We start from the raw sequence: 20,552 nt of genomic DNA, 5'->3' as shown, positions 1-20,552 counted from the left end.
CAGGAGACGGGCACGGAGGAGGCACCGCCGCCGCCGCCGCGGGGCGGGAGAGCGTTTCCCAGCACCCGCGCCCCGCTCGGCCCAGAGCTCCCTCCTCGCGGCCACGGGCGCGGCTGCTGCCCCCGCGGTTTGAAGGTGGGCGCCGGCGACCCGGCTTTGGCTCCCGCCTCTAACTGCTCGGTCTCCGGCTGTGCGGGTCTCTCTTCCTGCCTCCCCGCCCGGGGCCGCCCGGGGCCCGCTGGAGGTGGGGAAAGGGCGCCGCGGGGAGAACGCGCCTCGCCGGCGGTGGAGACCGAGGCCGGCGGCCGGCATCCCCGCACTCGGACCGCGGCCGGCGCGATGTCCAGCAAGGTCAGGAAGTGCAAGGAGCAAGCGAGGGTGACCTTCCCCGCGCCGGAGGAGGAGGAGGAGGAGCAGGAGGGTGAGGACGAAGGCGCGGAGCCGCAGCGCCGCCGGCGGGGCTGGAGGGGCGTCAACGGGGGGCTCGAGCCGCGCTCGGCGCCCCCGCAGCGGGGACCGCGCGCCTACTGCCCGCCGCCCTTCTCCCCGGGGCCCGACATGTGAGTATCCGGCTGGCCCGCGGCCCGCGGGGCCGGGCAGGCGCGCCCCTGGCCGCCCCGCGCTGTGCCCCGGACCCCCAAAGTCCACCCTCCGTGGCAGTCCTATTCGGGGCAACTCGGGTGGGAGGTAGACCTAGGCCGGGGTCTCGCCCCTCTGGGTCCTGCTCTGTGGAGGGACTCCGGGGACGCCCGAAGGCGTGGCCGGGGTCTCCGTCCCGGCTGGAGCGCACGGACCAGCCCCGCGGACGGAAACAACGGGCGCCAGACACGCTGCCCAGTAAGCAGACGCCCGCTCTCCTACAACCGAGGATGCGCGCACCGCCGCCGGTGGTCTGGGGGCCTCGCGGAAAGTGTTCCCCGGGGTCCCCGAACTGCCCCCGGGAGGTCAGAGAAGGGGACGGTGTGCTTAGGCCCCGGCGTTCAGCGTGGAGCCACCCCGGGAACCTGAGTCCCTTCCGACGCTCCTGGCCGTCGGGAGTGGGGAGAAAGGAGCGGACGGTGTGTGGGTGGAATGTCTGTCTGCCCGGGCGCGGCTTTCCCCGACCGTCCATTCACAGCTGGGGCTAACCTGGAGCCGAAGCCCAGCGGGTCTCCCCGGGGAGAGTGAGCGCGGGCCGCCGCGGGAACCGCCGTAGATCGACTTGGTTGGCGTTCCCTGGCGGCTTAGGGTCAGTAGCTGTTCCTTTTTTAAAGGAAGGTAGAGGTCCGCGCTTTAATGAGTGAGTAAGAACAACTTTTCTTCATTTCCAAATCTTGGAAACAGCCTCTCTGAGACGCAGAGAGGATGAAGAAGAAAGTAGTTAGTTTTATAGGGTGCATGCTCTCTTTCTTTTGTCACGTACCTTGGACGTGTCGCGGGGTTACTGTCTTTTTAGGAAGAACGCACAGATAGGTAGAGACCTTGGGGCCGGTCTTTGCAGGCGGCGCTAACCGCTTGGGCCGGGGAAGGGACGGAGGTTCCGCAGCGCCCCCTGCTGCCCGCGAGCTGCACTGAGCTAGGGTGTGAAGCCTCTGCGGCGACCTCGACCCGGCAGGATAGTGCAAGGCTGAGCTGGTCTGGGTCCGCTCCTAGCTTGGCTGGACCGGCCTAATTAAAAAGAGAACTCAGTGGCTGGGAAAGGTTTCTGATTTTAAATGAACGACGCATCCCAACGTGGCTTAGTTATTGCTGAAGATTACCTGGAGTGGAAATGGCCCAGGGAATGGACGGAAGGTAGGTCCTTTGAGATTAAAGCCCCGGCCAGCTCGCTTCCTCGTCTCCCCTAAGGTTTTAAGACATTGTCCATATTCCCTTTTGTCAGTTTGGTTTTTAGAACCCAACTCAATTTCTTGATTCTTAAATTTTTTTTTTCTTTTGTCTTAAATCCACACTAAATGGGACACCAGAGCACGCTTGTCTGAGAAAGTAGGGCGAAGCAAAGATTACACTCTTTGCTTTTTGAAGCTTGAGGTCAATCACACAAAGCGCTGGGACAAATTCTAATGTAGACTTGCTGTCTAACTGGTAATAGAACATCTTTCCTGGCTATCTGCTGACTTTACATAACTCAACAGGTAAATGTTGTCGTATATTTACTTTGTAAAGCGGCTGAAAAGACTGTCATGTGAAGGAGATACCATTAATAAATGTTGCTTCTAAAGGTAGAGCCGCAAGCTCTTCATGTTTTTTCCAGGCCTGTCACTTGGTAATAGCAGAGACTAACTTGATATTTGTAGCAGAGATTAGCTGTTTATTCCAACTTTGAGTGGAATATGGCCACAGTTTAATAGCTCAGACAGTGAACACAGCCCCAGGATGAAATTGGAGAAGGATATCCAGTCTATCAAAGCCCCAGGGTCATTTTCAGTAGGCAGAATAGAACAGCCGAATTTAACAGTCAGAGGGATGCTGAGGGTAGAATCCTGCTTTTACCAAAAAGATTCCTTGACATAACCCTTTTGCTCATTTCACTGCTCCATGCTCCAGTATTCCATTTGGGAATTTTAAATAGACTGACTCAGGGGGAATAGTGTCATCTGCTATATCACTAGCAAGAAATTTTTTTTTTTTTAAATTATCCTTTGATAAAATTCTTGATGTAGCCCCTGATTCAAGCGAAGACTTCCCTTTTCCCAATTGTTTGCAAACCTAGGAACAAGTAGTATACCGTTTGCATGATTAATTCAGCCTCGAAGTTTTTAAAAATATTTAATGAACTCCAAAAGCATTTGAAGTCAGTTCTTGTGAGTTTTAATCTGAAGACATTCCTTAAACATTTACATGTGCAAAGTTCAGACTAGGTACAGCAAGCCACAAAGATGAGTATGGCAACTTTACTGCACTCAAGGAGTTTAAAATCTCGTAAGGGAGAGGTGGAAATGAAGCTGGGCGTAAATAATTATGCTATTAGAGTAGAATGAGTGCATAAATACATACATACGAGGAGAGAGCTCTGCAGAGTGAAATGCCAAGAGGAAATGGATAACGTAAGATTGTGGAGAAATCAAGAAAACCTTTTATGAGCCTGAAAAGGTAAATAAGATTGGAGGCAGAAAGAGAGTGGGCAGTTAATTCAAGCACCCCACCCCACTTCACCCCCTATTCCAAAGTGCCTGGCATGTCCAGGGAATGTTAAGGGAATATTAAGTTTTACTGGAACATAGATTATGTGTAAGACAGCAGTGAGATTTAGCTGGATGTATTAGTTTGGGGCATTAATGTATAGCATCTTCTATATCATGGAGAGGCAATAGGGAGTCATTGATTGTTTCAGAGCAGCAAAGGTTTGATCCAAGTCATTCTGAGAAGGGGATGGATTGAAGTGGCAATTGGCAGAATGTGAGTAAATACCTTAGAAAACTACTGTGGCTTTCCAGGCTGAGATTAGGATCTGTGATAGTGTAGGACTGGTGGGATGGAATAGGGAGAGATAGGAAGGGGGGGATACACAGAAAGAATCTATGGGAATTTGCCTATCCATGAGGGGTTTAAAGAGAAAGCAGGGTCAGAGGTGACTTCGTGATTTTGATGAAGATGACTAAGATCATGATGTCATTGTTGAAAAAAAAGAAACTAAATGATCTGACTTTTCAGATAATTTTCAAATACATGTCAAACAGGAAGAAAGGAATGTAAGTTTAAAGCTTGAGAGAATTTGAGAGTCTGCTGTCTGATGGGAATTGTTTTTAAGTTGTGTAAATTCATAATATTACCCAAGGAAGGAGTTCGAAGAGAGAAACAAAGGAAGTCTGAGTTAGTTTTCTGAGGGAAATTTCTTTGTTTAGAGGGGCCAAAAGAAAGAGTAGCAAGCAAAAGACACAGAAAAAGATGAAGCAGCAGGTGGTACAAAAGCGAGGCTGCCTAGAGAGAAGAATTTCAAGAAAAGGGAAGAATAGTAAGGCGAAGTCCCTTTGTGGTCCACCTGAAACTATCACAGCTATTGTTAATCAGCTATATGCCAATATAAAATAAAACGTTTAAAAATAAAATGAAAAGGGAAGAATTGACCCACAGTTGGCAAACACTTGGTAAATCAAGAGAGGAACTTGGTGGGAATTACCTAGTGGCCCAGTGGTTAGGATTTACTGTCAAGGGCCAGTGTTCGGTACCTGGTTGGGGAACAAGCTGAATAGCTTGGCCAAAAAAAAAAAAAAAAAAAAGAGAGAGAGAGAGAAACTTTCTGAGTCTACTTTTAGTAAGAAGACTCATCCCTTACACTGTAATGTACATGCACAAAACCATTAGATTTCTCAGCAGTGTTATCTTGAAGAGAGAAGGCTTCTGCAAGAGAGGATTCTGGGGAATTCCCTGGTGGTCCAGTGGTTAGGACTCAGTGCTTTAGCTGCTGTGGCCCTAGTTAAATTCCTGGTCTGAGAACTAAGATCTCGCAAGCAGCTAGGCCAAAAAAAAAAAAAAAAAAAACAGCAATGAACATACTTTAAAAAAAAAGAAGAAAAGATTCTGTTTAGTTTTTCTTGGAAGACATGCTGTCAAAAATTTGTCATAATAAAAGCTGTAATTTGTATTTATGTAATACCTCATGCTGTTATTTATATGAATTAACTTGAATCACACCTCTTTAAAGCAGGTTTTATCATTTGGCAAATGAGGAAACTGATACATAGTGAAGTCAAGTCAGTTTCTAAAGATTAATTAGTAAATCAATAACAGAGCTTCTGTATTCTATAGAGTATTATTAACTATAGTCCCCACACTCTACATAAGATCTCTAGGCTTATTCATCCTACATAACTGAAACTTTGTACACTTTGACCAACATCTCCCCAATTTTCCCACCTTCCAGCCCTTGGTAACCATGGTTCTACTCTCTGCTTCTATGTATTTGACTTTTTAAGATTCCACATATAAGTGAGATCACGCAGTTTTGTTTTTTTTTTTTTTTTCCCTGTGCCTGGCTTATTTCACTTAGCCTAATGTCTTCCAGATTCATCCATGTCACAAATTGCAGTATCTCCTTTGTTGAGGTGAAATAATAACTGCATTGCATACGTATATACCACAGTTTCTTTTTCCATTCATAGTTTATGACACTCTGTGTCTGTATTTTGGCTGTTTGCTAAGAGGGTAGATTTCAGGGTTTCTCATTAATACACACCCCAAAGATAACTATGTGAGGAGCTAGATATGTTAATTTACCTTGCCCGTAGTAATCACTTCTCTATTGCACAGTTGACTCTTGAATAACACAGAGGTTAAGAGCACCAACACGCCCCCCCCCCACAGTCTAAAATCCACATATAACTTTTGACTCCCGCTGAAACTTACTATAGTCTACTCTTGACCAGAGCCTTGGAGATAACAAAGACATTGTTTATGTGTACAAAATACACATATTTTATATGTTTTTTATTATACAATTGTATTCTTCAATAGCTGCTTCAGTGGTAAAGAATCTGCCTGACAATGCAGGAGATGTGAGTTCGATCCCTGGGTCAGGAAGATCCCCTGGAGAAGGAAATGGCTAACCCACTCTAGGTTTCTTGCCTGACAAATTCCATGGACAGAGGAGTCTGGAGGGCTTCAGTCCACGGGGTCACCAAAGTTGGACATGAGGGAGTCACTGAGCACACACATGCACTTATTCTTCAGTAGAATGAGTTAGAGCAAGAAGATGTTATCAAGAAAGAGCCTATTATGCAGAGTGAAATAAATCAGAGAAAGACTAATATTGTATGTTAATGCTCATATATGGGATCTATTAATAGAAAGATGGTACCGATAAACCTTCTTGCAGGACAGCAGTGGAGACACAGACATAGAGAACAGACTTGTGGACACAGGCGGGGAAGGAAGGGGGGGGCGAATCGAGAGAGTAGCATTGAATACGTTACCATGTGGAAAATTAGTTAGCCAGTGGAAATGTACTGTATGATCCTGGGAGCTCAAATCTGACGCTTTGTGGTAGCCTAGAGAGTTGAGATGGGGTTGGAGGTGGGAGGAAGGTTCAAAAGGAAGGGGACATATGTATATCTGTGGCTGATTCATGTTGTTATGTGGCAGAAACAAATGCAAAATTATAAAGCAATTATACTTCAATTAAAAATAAATTAATTTTTTTAAAAAATCATAAGGAAAATTTACATTTACAGTATTGCACTATATATATTGACACCATGCTTATGTTGTCTGTTTACAAAATTAACCATCTATCAGTACCTACAAGTGTTGTCTTATACAAAATACTGTAGACGTTCTATGTATTACTAACACTGGATATCAAAAATGAATAAATAATGTGAAAAAAATTCATGTTTATTTGCAGGTGTAATGATTCCTGCATTGATAACAAAGAAGCAGCAATGTGATTGCTTTTAGGGTAGCCTGATATAATTGATCCGGCTGCTTCACAGTAGCTCAGCCTATTGGCTAAAGAATGAACCATTGCAAACTTTTTATGGCATACAATATTACTGTGACATTTTCATGATACAGTATTGGAAACATGATTTGTTTTTTTATTTATTTATTTTTTTTATTTGTTTTTTTTAAAACCACTTAACTGTGATGATAGGCTGCTGCAGTTTCTCCAACTGGAAGAGAGGAAGGGAGAGAGACAGGGGCATACTATATGATAATGTAATTCTTTGAAAGCAGAGTTATAAAGCAGTAACAAAACTAACATTATTTTTATTAAATATATTTAAAGTATATAATTATTTAAGCATATGATAATTAAATGTCACTCACCTTATGACTTAAGGGATAGACTAGTATTTATATACATACTAGTATTTATATACATTGTATGCTTTCATGACATACCTAACTTTTTCTTAGTTTTTTCAGTATTTCCAAGATACAGAGTTCAGAAGTTTTTTTTTTTTTCAAATTGTCACAAATCTCCAAATCGTTTTCCAATATACTTAAAAAAAAATATGTGTACAAATGGACCTGCACAGTTCAAACCTATGTTGTTCAAGGGTCCACTGTGTATGTATATCAAATCCTATTATTATACACCATAAATATATGCAATTTTTATTTTGAAAATTATATAAAATAAAGCTACAGAGTGATTAGAAGATTTAAAAAATACCAGAGTGTCTGATGCTCAGCTTTGATAGGAGATCTGAAGATGATCACACAATGCCTTGTAACTCAGATTATTTACTTGAATGTTAGTTTCTGTGGTGCTGGCCCGTGACAGTCTTTCAACCCCAGGCTTAGCTTGGCTGTCACTGGAGAATCTCCAGAGGAATTCCAGAGGAATTTGGACTTTAAGGACCAAAGTCAGACTAGCATTGTTAAGGAAGAGGCAGGTTTCTCTTTAGTTATAATTGTCAAGAATAGCACAGCACGGCATTAGATTTGTTTAGTCGCTCAGTCATGTCCGACTCTTTGTGACCACATGGGCTGCAGCACACCAGGCTTCCCTGTCCTTCACCATCTCCTGGAGCTTGCTCAAACTCATGTCCACTGAGTCAGTGATGCCATCCAACCATCTCAGATTCTCCGTGGTCCCCATATCCTGCCTTTAATCTTTCCCAGCATCAGCGTCTTTTCTGGGGAGTTGGCTCTTTGCATCAGGTAGCCCAAGTATTGGAGCTTCAGCTTCAAGCATCAGTCCTTCCAATGAATGTTAGACTTGAGACCTTTAATAATCTGAAATTTTGAGTTGTATTTTTAGTTTATCCCATAGAGCAGTAATTTCACTATGTACAATATAGAGTCATTTTGCTGGTTTGTTGTAAATTATTTTTGCTTGCTTGCTTACTTTGCTTCAGACGTGTCAGACTCTTTGCGACCCTATGGACTGCCAGCCAGGCTTCTCTGTCCATGGGATTCTGCAGGCAAAAAAACTGGAGTGGTTGCCATTTCCTTCTCCAGGGTATCTTCCTGACCCAGGGATCAAACTCCCCTCTCTTTAACTCCACTAGCGCCACCTGGGAAGTTCAAAATTATTTTTGTATAATAACAAAGTAATGCATGAATACAGTTTTAAAACTTAATGCTTAAAAAAAAAAAGCTTGTAAGATCAACAGCAAGCCCATGACAGTTCCCTGTTTTTTTTCCTTTTTTCTTCCTGCCCCCTCCATTTCATTACACTTACAACTCCCTTCAAGTATCGCATTCCTGTTATTCATGTGTTTTAGATAGCATCAGTATTCTCAGGTGAACATTTCACTCACTTATAACTTTTATTCTCCCCCATCCTCCCATCACATGATTTATCACAGTCTGTGGTTAATAATTCATTATGATGATCATGTAATTATTATTCACTGCAGAGTCAAGTAGTATAGTATAACTGCATTTCTTTTCTTTTATAATTAGTTGTTTTTCTTGGCATATTTTTTCTATCTTGTTCTTTCCTCTTCAGCTAAATCCTTTAGTCTCTGTGTGTTTTTTCTGGAGACATCCCTTCTAAAACCCTCTGACTTGGTTTGTCGTTTTTAATTCTTTTTTTATTCTTCAGGAAGCTTTTTGATTGAGCTGTTCGTTAGTGTTGTTCTGAAATGTCTAAATGATGCCTTGATACGAGTCTTTTTTAATTCAGTGAATGCTTCATTGATAAATCCTTTCAGTATTTGGATATTATGCCCTTTGGTTTGGAGACGTTTTCTTGTATTATTCCTTTTATTATTCCTATGCACTATTTTCATATTTCTTCCTTCTTTCTGGAATTTCTGTTATTTGAATTTTGGATCTCCTGGACTGATCCCCTAGTTTTTGTATCTCTTCTATGATGTTTTCCAGCGATTGTCTTTTCTGTTCTTTCTGAGATATTTCCTTGACTGTATTTCCCAACTTTGAGTTTTTTTCCCCATTTTATCTATTATGTTTTTAATCTCTAGGAGCTCTTTTTGTCTAATGAGTATTTCTTTGTTATAGCTTTCTGTCTTATTTCAGAGATGAAATATTTCTTTTTTTTAAATTTCTCAAGGGAAAAGGGATTGGGAGATAATAAACCTGGCTGTTAATATTCTAGAACTGGCCGGGGATCTCCCTCCCTGTTCTTAGGTTCCTAGCCTCCCCTGGGCCTGGTATCTCCACATTTAGAGAATCTCTGTTACTATTTCTCCAGAGATATGGTATCTTATATTTCTTATAGGGATGTGGGAGGATTGTCACTTGATCATATCAGTTGGAGGTCAGCGATCTAGGGGGAGGGTTACTACATACCGCTTACACAAAATTTTAGCTCATTCCTCCATTTTAGGCTCCTGCCTTGTCTCTTGTGGGATTTCTTTTGCCTTTAGTTTCCTAGTCTTTTCTGGTATTGGGTGGACCGGCTTGCTTTTTGTTACAAGCACTCTGGTTGCACCTTCCTTCTCTCTGTCAAATCACTCACCATTTTTCCGACTTATCTCTTTTTCATATATTGTAGTACTTCTGATTTCATGGAAGATGAAATTTGTGTTTTTTGTTCTCTGTGTTGTTTGGGGGGGGGTAATTTTCAAGAGGTGAAGGGGTGAAGAAGGCCTTTATTCCATCATCTTGAAAGCAAACATCCCTACCGTTGTGTTTTAGGTATTCATTTTAAGCCTAAGTGAAGACAGAATTATTAACAGGACCAAGATTGAAGAAGGAAGATTAATTCATTTTTAAGACTAATTATGACTGATCTTGTTAGACTAATGGAGTACACAGTAATCTTTATAGTGTGATCTGTCAGTCATCTGAAGTGCCCCACCTGAAATCACCTTAGAACCACACTCCCCAAATTTAACCGATGTACAGTGTTTTGAAGAAGAAAAGAATGTCTGAGTCGAAAAGGACTTCATCTAGTCGGGTATCTTCTTAAACAAGTTGAAAAACTGAAACTGGAGGTCAACATTGAATTCACGGCAGTCCCAGGCCTTCTGAAATCTCCAGTTCCCTTCACTGTTTTGTTTATACTGTGGGCTTGGGTTAAGCATTTCTGTCTTCCTCAGAGAAATTTCAGAGGCATTTACTCCTAGGAGGAGCAGCACAGGAAATTAAGTATTAACTCATTTATGAGATTCAATTAATTCATCATTTCAATTTGACTACTGATGGCAGACCAACTGGAGAAAGTTTGTAAGCTCAGTAGGAGAATTTAGAACGGGGCAGGGACAGAGAGAGAGGAGATAAGAATGTCTCAAGGAACAGTTGACCCCCTGCCAAATGTCATTGATAGGGTTCTCTTTTCTTAATATCTAGGAGGTGAAAGGATCCTGGATATCATCTGAAGACTAGGTTAGAGCTTCAGGAATTTTTCATTACTGTGCTAGGGTAGCAGATGTCTGTCTGTTCCTGTTTTCTTCTTGTAAAACTTCACAGGAAATGTAATGGGAGGAAAACTGCTTTTGCAGAGCTCTGTGCTCTCCATAGGAAGGAATGCTTTCAACTTCCTGGCTCAGGGGTGAGATTGCCCTCATCAGGCAGTCAACACCACAGCGTCAGTCTGGCAGGGGAGCCAGATGAATGGCCTATGGAGGGTGTACAAAGAGGAATCTGGCCCCAGACAAAAGGTCCGGAGTTGGGAACTAGGGCTGCCAACTTCACACTTACGTATAAGGGGCTCAGAAGTGACTTTATGAGATTAATTAGGATTGTTATAGCATTTTTTTTTAAATTTAGCATCTAGGTTGGGGATATTTGTCTACACTTATCTAGTCAAAAAAAGTCCCTGTTCAAAAGAAAACTCCCTTTTCTTTGCACTATTCAAATAATTGGTGACAGTATGAATTTAGTCCTAGAATAGACCTTTTTTAAAAAATGAGAATTAAATGTCCACAGGTACACGACCTGTGAAAGAAAGAGCATGACAGTACTAAATATTTTACACCAGTTTTGCATTTCTGTATACATTTTGTCAAATAGGACTGATGTATATGGATTTTCTGTTGAAAACTAGATCTCAGGGTGATGAGATGGGAGCAAAAATCTAAAAACCTCAGACTTTTGACTTCGGATATGGATGATAATGGTAGAAAACAAGATCTTTTTGCTCTTAATAACATTAGAGGTTTATATATATATAATTGATAGTGACTGATATAAATAGACAAATATGAACTTCTCTTGGGTCAGTAGAGGTTTTTTATTTTATTATTGAGTTCATTATTGTCTCAATTCTTGTTCAGTTATAGACTGAATTTGTATTTCACGTCTAATTTCATTGTCACTGATCTTCCTGAAATAATAAAAATTTGTCTTCGAAAATATTGAGTTTTATGAATGAGTTTGGTTTTGAAGATAAGCTTAATTATTAACTATAAGAGCTCACTAATTCTAAGATGTATCCTCTGTTTGCCCTCAGATTATGCTGACAAAACAACTTTATGTAAGATTGAAATCAAGAGCTATAAGATTCATCAGTTACTTTTTGCAGTGTAATTAAGAATTAAGTGTGATTAAGCAGAAATCTGCTTTTAAAGAAGAATGATTGCTTATGTTACTTTAATTCCTGATAATTAGTTTATGTTAAAGTTTTTGCAGTGTTCTTTTTTATAGAAGAATTACTCCAAATTCCCCTCCACCACTGCTTCCACACATTATTTCACATGACCAAGGGTATTCTTTAATCTGAAGAGTGTCCGCTTTCAAAGCCTTCAGTCTTAAATACTGATTTAAGCACACATATATCTATGTCTCCAACAGATAGATATTCATTAGTCATGTACTAACAGCCAGGCCTACAGAAATACAGAGATGGTTTTTCTCCTGAAGCATTAACATGTTACAGTTATTGTTGAAATGAAGGCATGAAAGCAAACAATCATAAAGCAACTCAATAGTCAGTTCAGTGGAGTTACACACAAAATGTAGTTCCTGGACACAGAAACATCTACGTTCTAGAAGGCATTTACTTGAATGTTTTGGGGGGCACATATGTTTAAGAAGAATCACCAAGAACTCTTGTAGGCAGTGGTTAGGGGTCCTTACCTCTGCTCCCAGTGGACCATTGGAGGGAACAACACATTCTTAAATGGTTTTATGCTTTTCTGGTCTCAGCTGCTCAAGCGTCAGTGACCCTTGAGAGGACAGGGAGCTTTCCTGAGAGGACAGAGAAAGTGATGAAGAGCAGAGATGGGAGCTTCCCTCCAACAAAGCTTCTTGTCTCCGACTTAGTCCCTAGGACATGTACCAAAATTAGCAGATGTCTAATAGATTTATTAAAATGATACATGGAGAATTCTGAAGATAACACTGGCCGACAGAAACTCTCAGGGATTAATTACAGTGGAGACTCAAATATCTCCCCCGACTTATAAGTGCTGGAATCTCTACATGTTAACTGTTTTCTGGGGTTGGAACCCTTAGACTTGGAAGTGATGCTTTCCTATTTCTGAAATGGAGTGCCTCATCTTGCTTCCGGGACGACGTGCTGTTGAGCCGCCCTTGGTGGCGGTAGATGCAGGCCGCGCGGGAGGTGGTGTGGGACCCGGCAGCGCTGTCCCCTGCATGAGACGGTCGAGCCGATTGGGCCCCTTCCCTCCAGCCTTGCACGCTGCTGCTCTTGGGGCTTCTCAAGTTCAGAGCGTCCCCCCGACTCTACTTCTTCGCCTCCTCAATACACAGAGTAAGAGATTTTCCAAACGTTTTGTTTCTGATGACATTATCGAGGCTGTCAGATGCCCTTTCCTTTTTCCAGACACACTCACGTGTAGGCACAGAGTGTAGCTCTCAGGTGTCTCCAGGGGCAGCTGCGTTGACTGACAGGTGCCGTGTGCCAGGGGGACAGTGCGGTGTGTCTATAATTTTAACTTTTCATCTCTGACTGTCTTGTCCTTTGTTAGTGCCTGCTGCTTCCCACCTTCATTACTACTTCCAATTATCACCATCCCCAATACGAGAACTACCATGGTGGTTGCTCTCTAACACCTGTCCCCCCTCCTCTGTGCTTTTCTCGCTACTTATCTTCCAAGGCTCCTTCTACTTTTTTTTTGCCCTTCACAGAAGGACAGACTGGAACCTAGCCGGTGGGCACCTTCTGCTTCTTCAGTGTGGTGAACGAAATAGTTAAAGCAATTTGACTGTTATTCTTACTGCTTTAGCTCACACTGGTGATGGTGTTTACTTTGCTAGATGGATTGAGTAGCTGGTTAACTCGTAACATCATTTAAATAAAAGATTTGAGGTGACTTCTTTACTAGTGTTCATTTGTTGCTGAGTGCTAAAGAATTTGTGATTCAATCCAAAGAGCCATTTTAGAAACTGTTTTCATACAACCAAAGTTTTCCAGCACACAAGCTAAGCAAATATTTTTCTAAGAATTTTTTTGGGGGGGGATGTAGAGAAGGCAATGGCACCCCACTCCAGTACTCATGCCTTGGAAAATCCGATGGACAGAGGAGCCTGGTAGGCTGCAGTCCATGGGGTCGCTAAGAGTCGGACACGACTGAGCGACTTCACTTTCACTCTTCACTTTCATGCATTGGAGAAGGAAATGGCAACCCACTCCAGTGTTCTTGCCTGGAGAATCCCAGGGACGGGGGAGCCTTGGTGGGCTGCCGTCTATGGGGTCGCACAGAGTCAGACACAACTGAAGCGACTTAGCAGCAGCAGCAGCAGACCGTTTTTAAAATCTTTATTGAATTTGTTACATTATTGTTTCTGGTTTTTATGGGTTTGGGGGGTGCAGAGGGTTAGGCCACAAGGCACGTGGGATCTTAACTCCATGACCAGAGATCAAACCCACACCCCTTGCTTTGGAAGGCAAAGTCTTAACCATTGGACCGCCGGAGAAGTTCTTAAGCATGCATTAATAGTGTTATTTTGATTTGCAACTTGTTATTCATTTTTCTTATTCCCTAGAGACAGCATGGTAAAGTAGAGAAACACTACTGAGGGAGCCTCTGAACTCTCACTTCTCTTTCTTTCAGCGACCTTAAGGAAGCTAATGTTCTGAGTGAGTCACTTTATCTGTAGAATTAGCATCAGCTGACAAGTATTTTTGAACATATAATGCGCTATATCAGGCACTATAGAGGTGGCTAAGAAGTGTGAAAAATTAGGAAGTATAGGGCATTTATTCTCAATCAAACTTAGGGGACATGAATATCACAGGAGACAAAATCAAGGAGTGGTGGGGAGGAAGTATAGGTTTATGGGCAGATTAGCAGTAATACAAAAGGTCAGACTGAAATGGTCCAGAATAGTTTCAGAAAGGTTCCAGAGTGAACAGAACCTTGCAGGTCTTCTAGTTATTAATCCTGTGAAGTTTTACCCTCTATTTTCAGAGGTGTGATGCAAGCTGGACCACAGAAGGTAGGAGGGATTTGAATTGATGAAGGGCCAAAATAAGAGTATGGCCAGGATGGAAACAAAAGGAACACCCTAGAGGCAAGTGTAGCAGGAACAAGGCAGCGGAATGACTTGGATGGGCATGTAGTGACATGTAGCCCGGAGAACAGGCCTTTCCCCTGAGTGTCCCACCTGCTGACAAGGGGAGAAACAAGGTGACCGGATGTTCAATCTGTGGGTTAAATTAGTTTTTCAAACTCTGTTTTGTTTTTTGCTTGCTAACAGACACGTATTCTCATTCAACAAGTGAATGAAACAATCAGTAAATTAAGCAGTTAATTAAGCAATTATGTAAGTTAATAAGAAGGGAGGGCATGCCCTACATTATCACAGGGATGTAGTCAACTAGGACAGTGTCTTCCTGGGCCGTGAGCTGGTGTCTAAGGGACCTTTGCTTATGGATTCCTCCCTGCGGTCTCCTTGCGGTCTCTTTCTGGTCCGCATGACCATCCCTGCTTTAGGGCACTCAGGAGAGATGCTGTGAGGCCAGTTTCATTCATCTTAGTTTGATTCTATAAGTTTGTTTACTTGGGTAAGATTGCTCATGTTCTTGGTAGAACGCTTTTACGTCCTGAGCTACCGGAGAAGTCTTTGCTCATGTTCTTGGAAAGCTGCTCCTTCCCCTGCTCTTCTCAGTAGCATCTGGCCTTTGGGGAAGGGGAGTTTATGTGTCCCTTGGAGGGGCGAATGGGTGGGATTCTCTGACTCTTTTGGTCTCTAGGCATTGTTCATTATCTGTTCGGGTGCTGCTTTATCAGTGGCAGTGACTTGATCTTGGCTGACTTGCCTTTGCCACCCGGATGTGCTCTCTGGCGTGTGTGGTTTCAGCTCAGCTCCTGGGGCTACAGAGCTCTCCTAACAGCTGCAACATCGTCTCACAGCACCAGCGGTCATCTCTAGTCTTGGTGCAGGCTCCCTGGCTGTCAGTGCAGTGTCCACACTACATGGGAGCTGAGGGTGGCTCGAGAAAGCCCAAACCATGCCCTACGTAACCAGGCAGGACTGTTCTGATCTCCAGATCAAACCAGCGGGTCAAGAATCCCCCCCACCCTCAGGGGTTCCTCACTTATTGGATCCACACCTTGGCTCTGACTTCCTTTCTGTTATTTCTTTCTCTCCCAGGAGAGTAAGCATCGTGGCTTTACTGTTAAAAGTGGGAGAACTACCCTGTCTACATGATGAGAGCAGTCAGGGATCAGGTTCTGTCAGAATTCATTAGAGACTTAAAGGAACTAAGCAAATCCTTGCTCAAGACAATTTCCCCTTTCCCAGATTCTGCTTGCAAAATCCCATTTTTCTTGCAAAAAACCCCAAAACTTAAACATAACCTTACTCTCTCTATGTGCACTCCTCCTCTAAAGTTTATCTTATTTTCCCCTAAACCCACCCAACTCTATAATCCACCTTTTACCTCCAAGGCTGAAGCAAGATGTCCCAAGTTAACCAGGGCCAAGATCTTGTAAAAAGATCTTGCAAAAGAGAAAAGCTCCTTGCTAATTTTTCAAAAAATATCCTTGATGGTATAGAAATACCATTGATAGAACCAAAATAAGCAGAATAATATGCTTACTATCCTTGATAGTATAGAAATAAGCAATATAATATGTTTGTAGGACAGTGAGGAATGAATCTGAGGAGCAAGGAAAAGAAGGTCGGTTAGGGAGAGTGGGGCAGGCTGTCAACATCCTGGAAAAACCAAGTGGAGGACCTCGTTTGTGTTTATGTTTTGTTTTTAAGAGAAGTGTGATGGTAAAAGCAGAACTGAAGCAGCACCAGCTGCTGGGGGTGCCTGTGGGGTACAAAGAGGAAATCAGAAGCAGCAGGAGAGAGAGAACAGGAGTCAGACAGCCCTAGGTTGGATCCCAGTCTTGGATTTTACTCTCTGTATTACCTTGGCCAATTTCTTTTGAACCCAATTTCTTTTGAACTCTTTAATAAGTTTTCTGATTTATGAAACAGGGAAAAATAATACCTGCTTCATAGCAATGTTAGGAGAGGTAAAGATGATAGTGCATGAAAAGCATGCACATACACCAGATACTCAGTAAGGTTTAGTCGCCTTCTCTCATGCCATCTCTGCTGGAAAGCTGTTGTAATTAACCAGCCATGATGCGCTTAAGATCTAGAGGCTAATGTTGGCAATGAGAACTGGAAGGAAGGATCTGGTACAGGAAGAGCAGGTTTTAAGTGGTAATAAAGGACAGAGAATCTACATGAACGTAAGGCAAGTATTGTCCCTTACCTTGCACTGCTCCAACATGTTATTCCAACTTGGCTTTTGGCGGGACTAGTGTGACAAGTGTTTACAGGCCTCCTTGTCTGGGGTCACTGATCCAGGATAGCTCTGTTGTTTTTATACTGGAAGTTTCCAACCTTCAGTGTGTATAGGAATCACAAAGGATGCTCATTTAATATACATATTCCAACCTCTCCCCATATTGCAGGGCCCGAGCCCTGAGAGATTCTGATTTAGTTCATGTTGAATGGGATCCAGAAATCTGAATTTTAATAGGTACTCCAAGTAATCTTAGGCAGGTGGGCTTCCCGTCCCACCGTTATAAATCAGGGGAGTGGATGACAAAGTTGTGAAAACTGAGTGTTGCTTGTACTTTTGCCACTGAATAGAATGGAGCAAAAGATTGCCTTTGGGTGTGGAAAAATATTCCTTAGGAAGAACTTTTTATCTGCTTGAGTGTTTGGACAATTACTAAGAACCCAAAGTTTGTTTCATAAACCATGAAAAAAAACTTTTTGCCTTAAGATGCATGGTCAGTGTCTTACTCAGCTTAGGCCGTCATAACTAAGTACCACAGACTGGGTGGCTTAAACAACACAAGCGTCTTTTCTCACAGTGCTGGAAGCCAGAAGTCTGAGATCATGGTACCAGTATGGTCAGGTTCTTACAGATGGCTGCCATCTCACTGTGTCCTCACAAGGAGAGGGTGAAGCCAGAAGCAAACTCTCTATTTCCTTATGGCGCTGATTCCACCATGAGGATTCTATGTTCATAGCCTTATCTAACCCTAATCACCTCCCAAAGACCTAATCTCCAGATACCATATTGGGGGTTTTGTTGTTTAGTCGCTAAGTTGTGTCCAACTCTTTGCAACCCCATGGACTGGAGCCTGCCAGGCTCCTCTGTCCATGGGATTTCCCAGGCAAGAATACTGGAGTGGGTTGACATTTCCTTCTCCAGGGGATCTTCTCAACTCAGGAATCAAATCTGCATCTCCTGTGTTGGCAGGCAGGTTCAGACATTGAGCTACCAGGGAAGCCTGCATTGGGGGTTACAGCTTCAACATACGGATGTGTGGGGGCACACAGTTCAGTCCAGAGTAATCTAATGTTACCAGCCATCTGTATCAGCTCTGAAGGAGCCGGTGCTTGTAGGGCAATTGATTTAGGTCAGTGGTTCTCCAGTGCTCTTACCAGAAGGAAGGCCCTATCTGATTTACCCTTGCGGTGCTAGATGAGTCGATCCATTGCGTGGGGATTTAAAGGTAAACACATGTCTGGCAAAATGATTTTATTGTTAGCACTACTAAAGTTAGACATCCTCTCCCATTCACCCTTACCCCTTCTTTACTTCTCATCCTGGAGGAGATGCTTTGTCAAGACCATCTGAGATTTGGGCCACGTTTATGCATTATGGGGGAATTGATTGTGACTCATACCATTTTATCAGTCTGGATTAATGAAGCATATCTTAATACTGTAAGGAAAGGTTTAAAAAAAAGACACTTCTTATGTGGATTCACAAATGAAAACAAGTAGCATTCACAGTACTTTTATTTTGAAAGAGCAGTATAATTTGTTCCAGCTGAAAAATCTTACTTCACACTTAACTCAGTGTTAGAATCTTTTAAAGACAAAATCAAAATGACTCATGTGACTTGTGTTGTATAGTATTAAAACCCCACATTTTGGCTTAACTGCACAAAACAGAGGTGTAGGTTCCAAAAGAAGAAGAGATACTAAGAAAAAAAACTTTACTAAGAAATGCAAAGAAAAAATTTTTGAAAGAGTCATTTTCTGGTATTTTCAGATCACTGTCTTTGGGGAGAAAAGGTAGGGTTTTATGAGTGATTACCTTTGTGGGTAGCAATTATTAGGGAAAAAACCCCATTCTAGTCAGATGTGACACTTTAATAATGAGTTTATTTCCCCAAAGATAACCCATCCGGGACAGATTGGAATTCCACAGACTTAACATATTCTGCATATATATTCTGTAGTCATGAATAATGTCAATATATTATCAATAGTAAGCACAAAATTCATCATTTATACAAGATGGAAATTCTAGCCATTTGAAGAGTGCCAGTTTAATAGTAAAATATTGATCTAATGAAGTCAGTACCACTAATGTAATAAGTGAGTATGTCAACTTCTTACAGTGACAATGTTTTTAAGATTAAAAAAAAACCCTCTTCGTAGAGTTAGGTCTTGAAACAAATGTCTCTTCTATGCAGTTCAGTGAATGCTATTTTCCAGTTCTTGTCCATGTGAAAATTATCATTATAGAAAGGCACATACACACAGCACAAAAACCACATACAAACACAGGCCTCCTCAACCCAGCCTTGAACCTCCTGGTTTCCCACACACACCACATAGTTTACACACCTCACTGCATTATTCTTACACATCACACCTACTAACAATTGTCAAACATATGGCATTTGGGCTATCCTCGTGGCTCAGTGGTAAAGAGCCCACCTGCCAATGCAGGAGATGTGGGTTCGATCCCTAGGTCAGGAAGATCCCCTGGAGAAGGAAATGTCAACCCACTCCAGTATTCTTGCCTGAGAAGTCCCATGGACAGAGGACCCTGGTGTGCTGCAGCCCATGGGGTCGCAAAGAGTCAGACACTGTCGACTTAGGGACTGAACAACAAAAACATATGGCGTTTATTTAGCTTCAGAAGCGTTATAATATAACAATTGCTGGTATGTACTTATATTTTTAAAAATTTTGTCAACTAAGGGATGAAGATTTTTTTAATTTAAGCATAAATTTTATTTTTAATAAAAATATTCAACTATGGTTAAAACTATTCAAAATGTGTAAAAGGGTATAAGTTTAAAGTAAACTCTCCCTTCCCCTGTGGCTCCTTAGTTCTACTCCTCAGAGCCCCAGGTATAAATACAATGAAAGGCTTCTTGTATTGCTTTCTAGAAACTCCCACGAACAGGTATGTGTGTGGGTACATATGTGTGTGTGTGTGTGTGTGTATGACTGTGTATGTATTTAGTTTTCTAAAGTTAACCACCTGATACTAGTTGAGCAGTTAGAACGAGGGGTCAGTCACAGCACCCCCCTGCCCTTGGACAAGTTTACAAGCTTGTCCAGGAACATCTTTGGTTTCCTTACTTCTGTAGGTTTGCCTGGCCACATTTCCTTGGTCTCTATCTGGGAATTCTCTGCCAGTAGCTTCAGTGCTCCTTTCTTAGTTTGAGGCCCACAGAGCTAAGAACTGAGTGAATGCTGGTACCCACCTCTGAATTCACCAGCTAGAGATGCTCCTTAACGTCCATTTCCAGACCCTGAGAGAGGCCAATGTCTTCTCAAGTTAGTTTTCAACCCCTGACTATGTGAATGCTAATGGGTAGAAGGTATTTCTGAAATATATATTATAGAAGGAAAGCATTTTTTCCCCAGATGTTCACTTTTAACTTGTAACTCTTATTTGTTCTTATTCAAAGGTCAGTAATGTGAAAGAGTTTAACTGGTACCTTTAATTCATACAAAAGATAAAAATCACAGATTTTTAAAAATGAAGTTACCTTAATCATTTCAATCAGTAAGAGTGTTAGAACTTGGTTAAGGTGCAGATGTGTATTTATAATAATAGCTGTTGAAATATTAAAAATAATCACAATGTTAAAAATTATATTGCTTGTTTAGCATCATTTTTAGAGACTCAGAACTTCCAAAAATGCTTTTTATTCATGAGCCCTTGAGGAAAATCAGGAGCCTTTTATAAATTTCCATTTTACATCTGGGGTAAGGGAGCCCAGGGAAATGAAATTATTTACCCAGCATCACAGAAATTTAAAAATGAACTCAAATTGCTGTACACATCAATTAATGACATGACTTTTATAATGCAGCTAAATCTTAACTAACATGGTAGGTGTTAGGATCTCAGTGCATGTTGTTCTGGATACACAATTGGTGCCCTGTTGCTTTATTCCTGGTGGCTCAGATGGTAAGCCTGCAATGCAGGAGACCCAGGTTCTATCCCTGGGTTGGGGAAGATCCCCTGGAGAAAGGAA

At 42.2% G+C, this 20,552-nt stretch overlaps 1 protein-coding gene across 2 annotated transcripts in view; it reads left to right on the top strand.

The window, feature by feature from the left end:
• The first annotated feature begins 339 nt into the window (after positions 1 to 339).
• The window catches only part of TRPC3 (transient receptor potential cation channel subfamily C member 3), a 70,933-nt gene continuing 50,720 nt past the window's right edge, over positions 340 to 20,552 (top strand). For both annotated transcript variants that reach the window (XM_061142285.1, XM_061142284.1), the window contains exon 1: positions 340 to 560. In XM_061142285.1, the coding sequence (XP_060998268.1) occupies positions 340 to 560 (221 nt within the window). The remainder of the gene's footprint in view (positions 561 to 20,552) is intronic.

This window comes from Dama dama, chromosome 5 (genome assembly GCF_033118175.1).
Source record: "Dama dama isolate Ldn47 chromosome 5, ASM3311817v1, whole genome shotgun sequence".
NCBI classification, from domain to species: domain Eukaryota; kingdom Metazoa; phylum Chordata; class Mammalia; order Artiodactyla; family Cervidae; genus Dama; species Dama dama.
This window is presented reverse-complemented; position numbering and strand designations above follow the sequence as displayed.